At 39.8% G+C, this 15,083-nt stretch overlaps 1 protein-coding gene across 4 annotated transcripts in view; it reads right to left on the reverse strand.

Moving 5' to 3' along the window:
• Positions 1-15,083, reverse strand: part of LOC138736339 (A disintegrin and metalloproteinase with thrombospondin motifs 14-like) — a 112,398-nt gene that overhangs the window by 24,888 nt on the left and 72,427 nt on the right. For all 4 annotated transcript variants that reach the window (XR_011340236.1, XM_069885683.1, XM_069885684.1 and 1 more), the window contains 3 exons: positions 12,661-12,817; positions 7,915-8,020; positions 3,045-3,188 (listed from right to left, as the gene is read on the reverse strand). Coding sequence is in view for 3 of the 4 variants with exons in the window: in XM_069885683.1 (XP_069741784.1) it covers positions 3,045-3,188; positions 7,915-8,020; positions 12,661-12,817 (407 nt within the window). In the remaining variant the exon portion in view is untranslated. The remainder of the gene's footprint in view (positions 1-3,044; positions 3,189-7,914; positions 8,021-12,660; positions 12,818-15,083) is intronic.

The following is a 15,083-nucleotide window of genomic DNA, read 5'->3' on the forward strand; positions in this document are numbered from 1 at the left end:
AGAAATGGGCAGGAGTAGGCCATCTGGATCATGGCTGATCTGGCCTTGGTCTCGGCTCCACCTACCTGCTTCAAATCTCGAATGCCTCTACTATGCAAAAAAAATCTATTTAAATGTGTCGCAAGTGAGAAAGCATCTGCTACTTTCTTGGGCAGAGAATTCCACAGCTTCACTGCTCTCTGGGAAAAGCTGTTCCTTATCTCGGTTCTCAATCTACTCCTCTGAATTTTGAGGCAACGCTCCCTCATTTTAGTCTCACCGACCAGTGGAACCAACTTCACTGCCTCTACCTTAGCTATCTCTTTCATAATTTTATCTTTCTAAAGGTACTCACTCATTCTCCTGACTTCCAGCAAGTAAGGTCCAGGCAGTTCAATCTCTCCTCAAAGGCCAACTCCCCTCTTCTCTGGAATCTACATGGTGAGCTCTTCTGCATTGCCTCCACAGCCAGTAAATCCTTTCTCAATTAAGGACACAAGAACTGCGCAAAGAACTCCAGGTGCTGCCTCTCTTGTACCCTGTACATCGCAGCAGAGCCCCTCTGCTGTTAAATTCAATACCAATGAAGGCCAACGTTCCATTTACCTTCTTGATTATCTGTTGCATCTTGAAACCAACTTTTTTTTCCAAATCATGTGCAAGCTCTCCTAACTCCCTCGGCCCAAGAGAATGTTGCAATCTTTCACCATTTAAGAAATAATCCTTCCAAACCTCACATTTACCAACATTGTACTCCATCTACCAGACATTTGCCCACTCACTTAATATATCTACATCTCTCTACAATCTTGACACATGGACTGCACAGTTTGCTTTTACATTCAATTTTATATAGTTAGCAACTTCAATACACTATCGTTGGTCCCTTCTTCCAAATTGTTAATTCAAATCTTGAACAAATATAGACTTAGATCTGATCCCTATGGCACTCCACTCATCACCGATTGCCAACCAGAGAAACAAGAATTCATCCCAAATCTCTGCCTTCCATTGGTTAACCAATCCTCTATACATGTTAATGCTTTACCTCTAACGCCATCCACCTTTATGTTGAACGCCTTCTGGAAATCCAAGTACACAGTGTCTACCCCTTTACCTGTATCCACTACATTCTCTGTTCCTTCAAAGAACTCCAGTAAATATGCATAATACAGAATGGGGTGGGTGGGTAAAGGTTGCCAGTTCTGGAGATTACAATACTGGTATTATGAGAGATCAGATGGTGCCGAAGAGGAACAGAGAAGAATCCAAAGTGGGAAATGGGATGGAAAGAGGAAAATGAGAATGGATGGGAGGCTGGGACGAAGTAGGTACAAAAGGACATAAAATTTGGGGTGTGGGGGGTAAAGAAGGGGGAATAGGAGTAAAGGTACAAAAACAGAGATAGTTCAGGAGAGGGGAATGTTAATTGAAACTGGAAAATTCAGTATTTGCTTCGTTGGGCAGACAGGATATGAAATATTGTTCCTCTAGTAGTTTATGTTGGGCCTGATTCTGGTAGAAGAGGAAGCCCACGACAGACAGTGTAGGAATGGGCAGGGTACTTCAAATGGCGTGTAACTGTGAGCTCAAGATGGCCACTGTGGTAGATGCTCCGTGAAGTTCCTCCGGCAGATCATGTTTAGGTTCAAATTCTTTAACGCTTGCTTAATGATTCTTTGTTGCATTTTAAAGTTTCCCCAATCTTTCAGTTTCCCAATATTCTTGGCAACTTGGCAAGCACCAGCTTTTGGTTTGTTGCCTCCCTTTCTGTCCATGCTTTTCACTGGAATGTGCATTTGCTGAGAAAGTCTTCCACTGTTCCATGATGCTGGGTTATGTCTACACTAGCCAACTTCACCCTCACCCATTGCAATTGGTGCTTGTAGGTCGTCCCGGAAAACTGGGACATGGAATCCAAATGGTTAAGGGGTGCCAGGCAATTTCTGATGATGAATCTTACATCTGTTTTATTACATGACAATAAAATATTCTTGAATCTTGTGTAATTATTACATATTAAATGAATAATTTAACTAGATTCAAGCAATAATACACTGGTTTTATTGCAGCCTCCAGATGAATGAGAAATCCATTCATACTGTGGTCACTCTTACCAAGAAGATCTAACTCTACAAGATCATTAATCCCATTGCATAGGACCAAGGTAGCAAGTTCCCTTGCAGTTTAAGAATACTGTTGATGAATTCATCCCTAAGATTCCTTCATCCAACTTGTTTTGCCCAATCTATGTGCAAGTCAATGCTCATGGGAGCCAATGCAGTGCAAGGATGACTTACAGCCTGAGGTACCCTGTTAAATTTTGTTAGCGTTCCAAAACAATCTATGAAAGATAACTGCTTCATTTAGGAAACAAAATTGTTTCTTAGCTGCACAATACTGAAAAAAAGAACTGCAACAGATTAGTATTATTACGGAATGGCATTGTAATATAATTTGACATGTATACATTGACTAAATCAGCCATCAACCCTGCAATATTTAAAAGTTTTAAATGGAGTTTGGAAGCTACCAATTGGAGATGAGGACATGACATCAGCTCCATTACTTCTAAACAATGAGTGACCCTGGAATCGGTGATACAACTCTGTCCTGATCTGAATCACTCAAAAAAAATATTATTTTCAGCCATAACCACCATATTAACCTTTTGGATTCCGGCCATTTTTAACCTTTCATCATACTGTATATATTCTGGACTGGGTCCATGGATAAACCTTCACAGTAGTGAAGTACAGTACATGGTATTAAAAGAAAAGTTCCCCAGAAAATCAGGGGACAGAATGTATGTGCTTGTAGGTCGTCCCGGAAAACTGGGACATGGAATCCAAATGGTTAAGGGGTGCCAGGCAATTTCTGATGATGAATATTACATCTGTTTTATTACATGACAATAAAATATTCTTGAATCTTGTGTAATTATTACATATTAAATGAATAATTGAACTAGAATTTTTCAATGATCTGCCAGCCAGAGATTTTCCATTAAAATATGGAATGACTCCATGAAATTGGAAAGACGATTATTAAATTCAATGACCTACTTTATGTAGCGGCTGAGCTCCTGTTTACTACAGCGAGACCAGTGAAAGCGATGAAACGCAGCCTGTACCAAAGGTGCCATGATACTGCCCATACTCGTCTCATCAGCACAGCGATTCCCTTGCCCATCATGTTCCATTCCTAAACTGTTAGCAGGCATGAGATCATCATTTCAGAAATGCACTTGGTCAAGGAGACATTAATACATTTCGCAGACATGAATTCAAGCATTGTTACAATGTTTTGTTTAAAGTTTAACACATTCTCCTGGAGGCACAGACACATCTGATTCGGCGATTATAGTACTCTCATGCCCCTCTCAGAAAACAAAAAGCAAAATCTGTCATTAGACAATCCCTTATAATTAAATTCCATCTTCTGTCACATCTTTCAAGCCTCCTTATTCAGACAATGCACTTTACCTGACGTTTGCTGACTAGAACCTAATTATCATCTATTTCCTGCATCTCACTAAATGGAAGTTCATTTACAATTCCTCATTCCGCACATACTTTTGCAGTCTCAATAATTTAATAGTAAATTTGCATCTATTACTTGCAACTTTTGCTGCATACCATGTTTGAAATAATAATAACTGCTCCAATTTTAAAGAACTCTATACAAGATTCCATCTGGAATGTTAAGTCCAGGTTTGACTTCTCAACACCAGAAAGGATACACTTGTTTTAGAACATACAGGCCCTTTGGACTTCGATGCTGTGCCGACCCATATATCCCCAACACTAAACCCTCTCTACCACGTAACCCTCTATTTTTCTTTAATCTATGTGCCCGTCTAAGAGTCTCAGCCTCCACCACCACCTTCCTGCCTTCCACAACTCTCTGTGTAAAAGACTTACCCCTGATGTCTCACCTAAACATATATCCTCTGGTGTTTGCCATTGCTGGCTGTCCACCCTATCTATACCTCCCATAATCTCTATTAAGTCTCCTCTCATCCTTCTACACTCCAAAGAGAAAAGTGTGCCAACCTTGTCCCATAAAACTTGTTTTCCAATCCAGACAATATCCTAGTAAATCTTCTCTCCACATCCTTCCAACAATGAGGCGATCAGAAGTGAACACAACATTGCAAGTGTAATCTCACCAGAGATTTGTAAAGTTGCAACATGATCTCTCCTGAACTCAGTCCCCCGATTAATGAAGCCCATCATCCCACAGGCCTTCTTAACTATTCTATCAACCTGTACGCCAACTTTAAGAGATGTATGGATTTGAACCCCAAGGTTCCTCTGTTCATCCACACTCCTAAGAAACTTAATTAGCCCTTTACTCAGCCTTCTGGTTTGTCCGTCCAAAATGCATCACCTCACACTGCTGCTGGACTGGGTAACATTCCCGGCAGAGTTCTAAGGAGTTGTGCGGCTCAGCTAGTAGATGATCTCACCGACATCTTTAACATCTCCCTGGGTAGCACTGTGGTCCCTATGTCCTGCCTCAATGATTACTGCCCTGTCACATCCATCATCATGAAGTGCTTCGATAGGCTCGTCAAGCACACATTGCCCCCATCACTGGACCCCCTGCAGTTTGCACATAGATCCAACCGCTCCACAAACGATGCTATTGCCACCACCCTTCATCTGGCCCTCACCCACCTGGAAAATAAAGACTTGTATGTTCGAATGCTGTTTGTTGACTTCAGTTCAGCATTCAACACAACCATTCCTCAGTAGCTGATAAGGACGTTGGGCCTGTTGGGACAATACACCTCCCTTTGCAATTGGATTCTCAGCTTCCAGATGGGGAGACCTCAAGCAGTCCAGAACGGAAATAGCACCTCCAAGACTATCACACTGAGCATGGGCTCCTCCACCACCAACCCCCTTCTGGGCCACGAGCTTAGTCCACTGGTGTTCACTCTGCTGACCCACGATTGTGCAGCCAAACACAGCTCGAACCTCACCATACAGAGACATAGTGCAGACACTAACAAACTGGTGCAGAGCAAACAACCTGTATCTGAATGGTAAAAAAGCATGAGATGGTTGTCGACTTCAGGAGGGCCCGGAGAGATCACGTTCCTCTGACCATTGACGGCTCTACTGTTGAGGTCGTCAAGAGTATCAAGTTCCTTGCTGTGCACCTGGCAGAGAATCTCACCTGGACCCTTAACACCAGCGCCATAGGCAAGAAAGTCCAGCAGCACCTCTACTTACTGCAAAGGCTGAGGAAAGTCCAACTCCCACCCTCCATACTCACTACATTCTACATAGGATGTATTGAGAGCATCCAATGCAACTGCATCACCACCTCGTTTGGAAGCTGTACCGCCTTGAACCGTAAGACCCTGCAGAGAACAGCAAAGTCAGTGGAAAAGACCATTGGGGGACCTCTTCCTAGCATGGAGGACATCTACTACTCTATGCAGGTGGAAAGCAATAAACATTGTGAAAGACTCCACACATCCTGCATGTAAACTGTTCTCCTTTCTGCCATCTGGCAGGAGGTACCAAAGCACTTGGGCCCTTGCATCCAAAGAGGGAAAAAACTTTTTCCTCCAAGCCATCAGGCTCCTGAACTCCCAATACAGATGTGCATAGTGCACCATGGACTTTTAAGTGTATACATCTTAATACATTAATATTTTAATGTGTTAACTGCTTTCCTAACTTATATCTATGTAAATATGCTCCATGGTCCTGGTAAAACACCATTTCCTATTTATTGAGCAAGCATGGTATGAACGATAAATAAAGTTGACTTGACTTATCCGGATTGAATTTCATCTGCCACTTTTCTGCCCAACTCTGCATCCTGTCTATATCCTCTTGTAACTTTCAGCAACCTTCAGCTCCTTCCACAACTCCTCCAATCTTCGTGTCATCCGCAAACTTACTGACCTATCCTTCCGATTCTTCATCCAGTATATTTATTAAAATCACAAATAACAGGGATCCCAGAACAGACCCCTATAGTACTCCACTAGCCACCAACCTCCAGACAGAATATTCCTTTCACCACTACTCTTTGCTTTCTTCCTACAAGCCAATTTTTTTTATCCACACATCAAGGTTCTACTGATCCCATGCCTCACAACTTTCTGAATGAGTCTCTCATGTGGGGCCTTGCTAAAATCCATGTAGACCACATCTACCACCCTACCTTCATCAATTTCTTGTTACCTCCTCAAAAAACTGAATTAGGTTGTATGAACCTATCCCCATATCAGAGAATAGATAGAACTAGAAGACAATGATTTTCATTAATGGGGTAAGAGATTTAGCGGGGATATGAGGAGGTCTTTTTTTTCCCCACCACAAGAACGTGGAGTATCTGGAATATATTGCCTGAGAAAGTGATGGAACTAGATTTGATGACAGCATTTAAGATGTGTCAAGATGAGCACTTGAACCACCTAGGCGAAGAAGCCCAAGAGCCAAAAGCTGGAAGATGGGTGTCTACTGGTCTGCATGGACAAGGTTGGCTGAATGGTCTGTATGGTTCAGGGAGCAGAACAAAGGTTCACTGGACTAATTCCATTGCTGGATGATGAGAGCTTAGGTCAGCACTTAGTTGACCTTGGAAGAACGAGAGATGTTCCCATTGAAGTTGCATGCTTGTTATCAGTACAATCTTGTTGGGCCAAACTGTCAGTTTCTGTGCTCAAAGTCTTGATGATTTAACCAGTTAAATGAATGTTTAACAACTCGTATTTTGAATTATCTTCAGCTGCTATGATTGGATCTGAACTAACTGATTCCAATCAACAATCCAGTGCTCTGGTCACAGTACTAAGTTATTTCAGTGAACAATAAGAGTGACAAACAGATCAGAATTCATATGGCGGAGAGTTTTCCTCCCTGAAGGAGGGAACCTGATGGATTTTTAAACGACAGTGCAGCAGAATCATTGTTTCTGTTACTGAGACCATTTTTAAATTTATTTTTTAACTTTCAGATTCTTTAATTAACTGAATTTAATTATCCAGTTGCTGAGCTGGGACATTAAACTCGTATTTCCAATAATGAGGTCCTCAATGGCCTCATCATTTATGTGAATTTGGTGATTTTAATACTTAACTACAGCATTCAGACTTCATTTCAAAATAAACCTTTATTTGTTGTGTTGGTCAAAAAAACTGAAGAACAAAAAGCAAGTGCAGGCCCCATCATAAAATAACAAGTTCAGGGATCCTGATCAACATAGATAAATCTAACATGGCCGACCACTAGTGAAGACCAAACTCAGAAGTCAAACAATCTGGAATGGTCTATTGGACGTGTTCTAGCAGCAAGGAGTAGCTTTCTGACTAGATCCAATAGATGGTGGTTAAAAGAGGAGCACCAAGTTTAAAGAACAAGAAAAATGCAAACATTAACACTGCAAGTGCACAAGAACCATATGGGGAGGGGAGGGAAAGGAAGGAGGGGAGGGGAGGAGAGGGAAGGGAAAAGAGAGGGGAGGAGAGGAGGGGGAGAGAGGGGAGGAAAGGAGAGGGGGCAATAGAGAGAACTGATGATCTTGATGAAGGGATCCAGCCAAAAACAAGATAATGGAATCTGCTGGAAGAATTCAGACCATTCTTTTTCTCCCACTGATGCCGCTTGACCTGCTGAGTTTCTCCAGAAGATTGTGTTTAGGTTCAGATTCCAGCAACTGCAGTCTCCGTTAAAATTGAAGACAAGCACCAGCTAAAAATTAGGTATTGCATTGGGCTTGCAGGCCATAGTTTGGCCACACTCGGTGGAGTATAAGGCGATAGTGGTAATAAAGTTTGACATTCAGTTAAATATTACCTCTCCCTCTTTTTCTCTGCCACCCCCAAGTTTAGTTGTCTACATGTTAAGGTCTGCATCCCAACATTTGTATGGAGCTTTAACTCTCTGATATCTTGCACTGCACACTTACACATGTCCAGTTTCATGGGCTACCACAAATGCAGACGAGAATCCATCTTCATGGTTGAGGGTACAACTTCTGAGTGGATGGCACATGCCTGTCACTGGAGCATATCCTGAACATAATACAGACCATAAGAGAAACTAAAACTGCACAAATTCATTTCACACACACTTAGAGCTGGAATATAACCACCACATCTGTATAAATCTTCTGGAAAATACTGTGTGTACTGATGAATCAACAAACGGTCTCCTTGCCATAGTTTGGGTAAATTCTGCAGTTGGGAAAATGCTTAAAATATAATTAAGGAACAAATAGTGAGAAATTGTTCCATCAGGACATCACAGCATTAATTCAGTAAGGGTAGCCATGTTAGACAAATTTACTGGAGTTCTTTGAGGAGTGCAGTGGATAGAGGGGAACAGGTGGATATTGTGCTCTTGGATTTTCAGAAGGTATTCAATAAGGTGCTGCATAAAATACTAATTCATTGGATAAGGATATAAAGTGTTGTGAGCAAAATGTTAGCATGGATAGAGGAATGGACAGCTAATAGAAGAAGAGAGTTGGGAAGAATTGGTGTTTCTCTGGTTGGCAATCAGTGGTGAGCGCGGTGTTGGAGGGCTTACGCAGAGTCTGCAGATATAGGTTAAGGAAGCGGGCAAAGGTGTAGGAGATGTTGGTAAATGTGAGGTCATCTATTTTGGAAAATAAAATAGAGCATCAGATTAAAACAGTGAAAAATTGCCACATCCTCTTGTTCAGAGGGAGTTAGGAGTATTGGTGCATGAATTGAAAAAGGTTGGTTGGGAGGTGCAACAGATAGTCAAAAAGATAATGGAATGTTAACCTTCATTGCTATTGAATTTAAGAGCAGAGAGGCTACGCTGCACTGTATAGGGTACTGGGGAGGCAGCACCTGGAGTACAGTGGGCAGTTCTAGTCTCTTTATTTGAAAAAAGACATTCTGGCTTTGGAGGCAGTGCAGACTGGTTCTTTTTCTTTTTGAATTTTTTTAAGACACAGTCAGATACATTTTTGCCAAGGAGCAGAATTAAGGGCTATGGGGAAAAAACAAGTAGGTGGAGCTGATCTTATTAAATGGCACAACAGGTTTGACGGGCCGACTCCTGCTTCTATTTCATAGGTAAGAAAACATTTTTTTGAATAAAATCATAATTGAGCCAAGGTTTGGATAATGCTGTCAGATTCAGACTCAAAGTTCTGAAGCATTCAAGTAAAATTAATAAACTTTTTTTTTTACAACTTCTGCACCAAAATGGAAACTGCAGTCTGGAAGTGACTTAACGAGGTTACCATTCAAAAAAATTCCTCCGGCCAGTTCAAGTAAAAGAACTAATCAGCAGTTTACTTCACAATTCAGATCCAGCTATAATGTTCTTTCACAATGTTTTATTCACAGCCTAATAATTTTAAATTGTAGATTAAGATACTGGGACAATTCTCCATTCGATTATTATAACCATTTTTTTAAAGAAAGAATCCCAATAGTTCTAGCCCATTAACTATATTTGGGGACTTGACCACGGATCAACTTGGAGAAAGGTTCAGTAACTAAAAAAATCAAAACAATGGGTGATGTTTGAAATCGGAAAGAAAAACAGAAAGTCAATCTTTTGATAGCATAAAACATTAACTCAGTTTCTCTTTCAAGTCGACTTGCCAAGTTTTAGTGGAGAAATGTTCATTTATGAGTTATGTGGTTCTCATAACTAATTAGGTCACAATTGGAAAATGATTTACAAGAGCCTTTACACCCTAATTGATTTCAATTGGGTTAATGCATACTGTTTCAATTTATGTTCAAACTGCTAAACTTGTCTAAATCAGTGCTACGTTTGTACTTTTCAACTTGACTGGTGCTATTGAAAGTGAGTATTGTGCTTGTTGGCAACTTCATGCTGAACATTAAAATAAAACGTAGCAACCTGTCATGATCACTAACACCTTAAGTTATAAATTACCATCAGTTTTATAACTAAGGATTACAAGAACTTTGATGCCCAAACTTAAGTTTTCAGAGTGGCAGAATGCTCATTAATGCTTCCAATTCAACTGCTTGAACGCTGTATGTCCATTCTCTTTTTTTTTTGTAATATATTTAACAGTTGTATCAAATGTAAATCATCAAGAAAATCCATCCCTCCACACCCTCTCCTTGATACAAGTCCTATTAAACAAAGAAAAAGAGAAATACATGAAAAAAATCTCATTGTCAGTGCATACAGTAAAACGTATGGAGACACAATAATACCGCAGTGTTAAAATCTTTACAGAGGTCTACTGGCTAGCCAGTAGCCATCATATCCCTATGTTGGTGCCAGTGAAGTACCTGTATGCTCTAAATAAGGCTGCCAGATTTTTAGGAATCCCTGAGATTGTATGAAATCTTTTCAAGTGGATGCAACTATTCATCTCCAAAGACTATGGGAGTCGGACTGCCATGTTACCGCTATGCATTTCCTGGCCACATATCAGGCCGTTTCTGTGAATTTAATTTGAGAATTAGTTATAGTAATCTTACAACCGTGGTAAAGTACTGGGAAGTACTTAGAGTATCACGGAGGTCATACCTGAAGGGCCTCACTTTTGCAAAGCCAGGTAGAATATAAAAAGGAACCAACCAACACATCTCTGATGATTGAGGTTTATAGTGGTGTGGGGTGAGCTAGTTGATGGAGAAAATTATAATGGATCAATCTATACCTGGCATTGAGAATAACCAACAAAGTTCCCTGACCAGAGTTGTTTGTCAATTGTTGTGCCTGGGACAAACTCCCATCTCACCCTAGACTTATGCAAACCTGGCTTTGGACTCTCACTCATCAATTAAAAAGTGCATTCCAGAAATACACCTACATGCATTTCTTTCGTGGAGTAGTTTCTCCTTTTCAGTGAGTTCTAGTAGAGTCATGTCAGGGCTCAAATTGGCCCTAAGGTAGGATCTCAACTGAAGGCAAGTTTATTAGACAAGTCATATTGCTTCTTCAGCTGTTCAAATAACATGAAAAGTCCTTTTTCATAACAATCCTCCAGACATTGTATCCCCTTATGATACCAGGTTTCCAAAATGTTATTGTTCAAAGTTCATTTTGTCTTAAAGGTGTCTTTGATGACAATCCGCTTTTCAGTCCAGAGCTTCCATAGGTCTCACATCATATTTTAACCAAGTGTTTTAAAATGGGGCCATCCGTTCTGCTGGCGTTAATTCTGGAATCCCATTTATACACAAAATCATTATACACCTTCTCTTTCAAAGAGTGCAATCCAATTTGTAACCAGGAAAGGGTATCGTTCTTCTCAAAAAAATGAAGAAATGAATCTCGTTTGGGCCACCAAATAATACTTTTTGAAACTAGGCAACTGGATGTCTCTGAACCTGTAATCCCATGTTAACTTGTCCATGGATATTCTAGGTACCTTACAGTTTCAAATAAATTGCCCAACATACTTATTAAGGGGTTTTAAAAATGGTTTGAGCTAGGGGAATTGAAAAGGTATTACAATCTGGGCAATATATTCATCTTTACACAGTTGACTCTGCCAATTAGAGTGATGGGCAAGTTCATCCATCTACTCAAGTCTTATTTAATTTTACTAAGTAGCGGGAGGTAATTGAGATTATATAAATTCTGGAGATCATCATCCACTATTATTCCAAGGCACCTGAGGGCCATTTGAATGCTGATACTTGGCATGACCAAAATTTGTTAGTGGATGATTTCACTTTTTTTTCCAGTTCACCTTGTATCCTGAAACTTTTCATAGAATCTGTAATCTAGTAAGGGAATTGTTCAGATCTGTTAAATATAGGATTACATCATCTGCCATAAGATTAATTTTGTGGCTTGTCTGACCCACCATAAAATCCTTTCCCTCTGGGTCTTGTCTAATTGCCTCTACCAAGGCCTCAATAGCCAAGACAAAAAGTCCCAGAGACAAGGGGCAATCCTGTCAGCTCAATCTGCTCAAAGAAAACACTGCCAAGATCTGTCCATTAGTGTTGGTCCTAGCTTTGGATCTGTATTAAAGACTTTTAACACAATTATGAATAGTTGCCCAAATCCAAGCTTGGCCAAGACTCTAAATAAATACAGCCATTCCAGCTTGCCAAAGGCTTTCTCAGCATCCAGGGCCACAGCGACACTCACTCAGTTCAGCCTTCAACTTTACATAGTGGATAATATTGAACAGCCTACATAGGTTTTTGGCTGACCGAGATTTCAAAATAAAGCTGCTCTGGTCTGGATTTATTCCTTTCGGCATGTATTTGCCAAGGCTGTTAGTATGTCAGCTCTCTTATTCGAGGCAAAACATAGTGGAGTTGAAGATTTGGAGTGAATTTATCCCTGCAAAATCTCTGCCGTTTCAATACTGTCATTTGTAATCTTTGCCTACAGTTATATTTAATTCAGGGATGAACCACTGAGAAATTTAAAATAATATGTGCATCAAAAGTGAAAACTAGTCTGGGAATGCACAAATTTTTCAAAGAACACGATGTGAGAAAGAAACAAGCCTTTGAGAAAGCAAAATACCTCTGCACTGCAAAACTGGACCATTAAAAACTGGCAAATATGGTAAAGGACAGATGTCTACTGAAAATTAATTGGCACATGATAAAAAACATCTTTAATTATATTAAATTTGAATCAATAATTATATTATGAAGTTAACTCTTACAGCTGCCAAATTCAGACTCCATACTGCTGATCAAGAACAATACAGTACCTTGCATACCTGCTGGACCAAAATCTTGCCTGGTAAGGAATATGGCATGATCGTGATGTTCTGCATGGTCTTGATCAGAGCGCTGTTGAGTAAGGGCCCACCGGCATACTTGTTCTAAACTTTGAGAAGGATTCCCATTCTCTATTAAACTGATTGACTATAAAATAAAAATAAGTATTATCAACATCAAGCGTAAATTTATTAACAAAGAAGCAAAATTGCAATTTCATTTTTCACAAATTGAAATGAATGCAGTTCCTAAAGATGTGTGTTTCTAAAGGTGTGTGGGGCAGCATGGTTAACAAAGCAGTTAATGCGACCAGGGTTCAAGTCTGGTACTGTCTGTAAGGAGGTTCCTCTGCGTACTCTGGTTTTTGGGGGAGGGGGGGCTATAGGTCAATTGGGTGTAATTGGACAGCATGGGCTCGTGGGCAGGAAGGGCCTGTTACTGTGCTGTGTGTCTAAATTTAACAAAAATAGAATTAGATCTCGCTTTTCCTTAGATCCAATTTCTTTACTGTATTTTTGCCCGTGACCAACTTTTCTTGTTTTTCTCAAAGGTGGCAGATAAAATCAGGTGTGCAAACTTTCAAGTTTTTTTTCCCTCTCCAATTCAGGGATGCAGAAGCAGGCACCATTCACTGCTAAGTTTCTTGCGATCAGGCAATTCATCAAATACCTGGAACAATGCATTTACAGATTGAATGTCAATTGATCATAGAGCGCATTGTATACAATCATAGTTTTAATGTTGCTTTTCAGATTTCACTCCACTGAATTTCCAAATTGCATTAGAATATGAGAAACATTAATTTGTATTCAACTATGAACGTATACTATGAATCAACTATGAAGGAAAAAGGAATCTCAGGCTTGTATGTGATGTCATGTATGTACCCTGACAATAAATCTGAAATCTGAAACCGAACTATGAAAATTCTTCAAAGTTCAGAAGCTACCTGAACCTAAATTCTTGCATGGAAAAATTGCAATTCGCCTTTTGATTTTGTATTAATAATCTAAAGATAAAATAATTTTTTATCAATACAATATAAAGATAAAATTCCATTTCATTCCATGTCTCGTCCTTTACTTGCATGGCACAAATTGGACAATAACTTCCTTGAAACCAGACATGTTTTAAAGTGACAGGTAAACTGAGAGTTTTTCAGTCTTATCGTACAAGTACAATGATCATCTGGTCCATCACATCCCATCATTCATCTTGCATACTGATTTTCCTTTTAGTTAAATAGTGTTCTAATCATTAATAATTTCCCTCACATATACAGTTAAACATCAACATTTAGTACTGCATATTAAATATCAAGTGTGAACTGTCACCCCAATTAAATTGGTACCAAGACTACACCAAACACCAGGATCAAAATTAAGGATTTTATTCCTGTGCATTTTACTTGGAGGTTAAAGGGCCAACTGTTAACATAATTTCTGACAGATTTAAGGCTTCTCTCTAGAATAGTATAAAAGATCATTTGTTACTTTGCACACAACAAGAACAGACGTTCCTACATTTTTGTCGTGAAGATGGCAACAATTGTTTGCCGGTCTTTTCTGATTTGGCAGATGAATGCTGTGCAGGCATAAAAGTGCTGCAAGAATAATATATCAGGGACAGACAAAAGAAGTTCTTCGTTGCAGTGTCTTCCAGCTACTCCATTGGGAAAGAGATACAGGAATACAAAGCAATAACCACCAGGCCGAGAAACAAGTTCTTCTCATGGGCAGTGAGATCGTTGAACGTTTGATGAACTGCACGTAGAGACGTTCAAAGACTCCACTACCTATTAAGCAATATTTTTTATATATATACGTATATAGGTACTGCATATGCATTGTATCTCTGTATATTTGTGTGTGTCTCCATGTTTTTACACCAAAAACGCTGATTCGTCAGGTTGTATTTGTACAATCAGATAACAAATTTGAACTTGAACAAGTAGAATTTAACCAATGCCAATATATATGCACTTGAACATCATATGCCCAAATCAGCACACTACTTAATAATCCAAATTAATTAAGAATTAAGGTTGATTATGCAAAGACTTTTAAGATTAATATAGACCTATTAGCATGGATGTAAACTATACTGGTGTGTACGTAGTGTAGAGAGAAGCTTTCACTATTGCTTTGAGAAGGCCAGCTCAGATTTTGAAAGGAAATACAACATCTCTTTTTGCAAGTGTTTGTTATTGCGGGCTGGAATAACTAGACGAGTTGGCAGGTGAGGTGAATTGAACTTTACTATGCACAATCGAAGAGAGAGAGAGAGAGCCCATGGGATGGCATCTGCTCCCTGCCAGCACTCAATTCAACTATCACGCCCACGTGGAGCTTGTGTATGCGCAGTGAGCTGCTGCAAGTTCTGTGGCTGCGATGCGATTGCAGCGGGTGCAGTT

Source organism: Narcine bancroftii, chromosome 6 (genome assembly GCF_036971445.1).
Source record: "Narcine bancroftii isolate sNarBan1 chromosome 6, sNarBan1.hap1, whole genome shotgun sequence".
NCBI classification, from domain to species: domain Eukaryota; kingdom Metazoa; phylum Chordata; class Chondrichthyes; order Torpediniformes; family Narcinidae; genus Narcine; species Narcine bancroftii.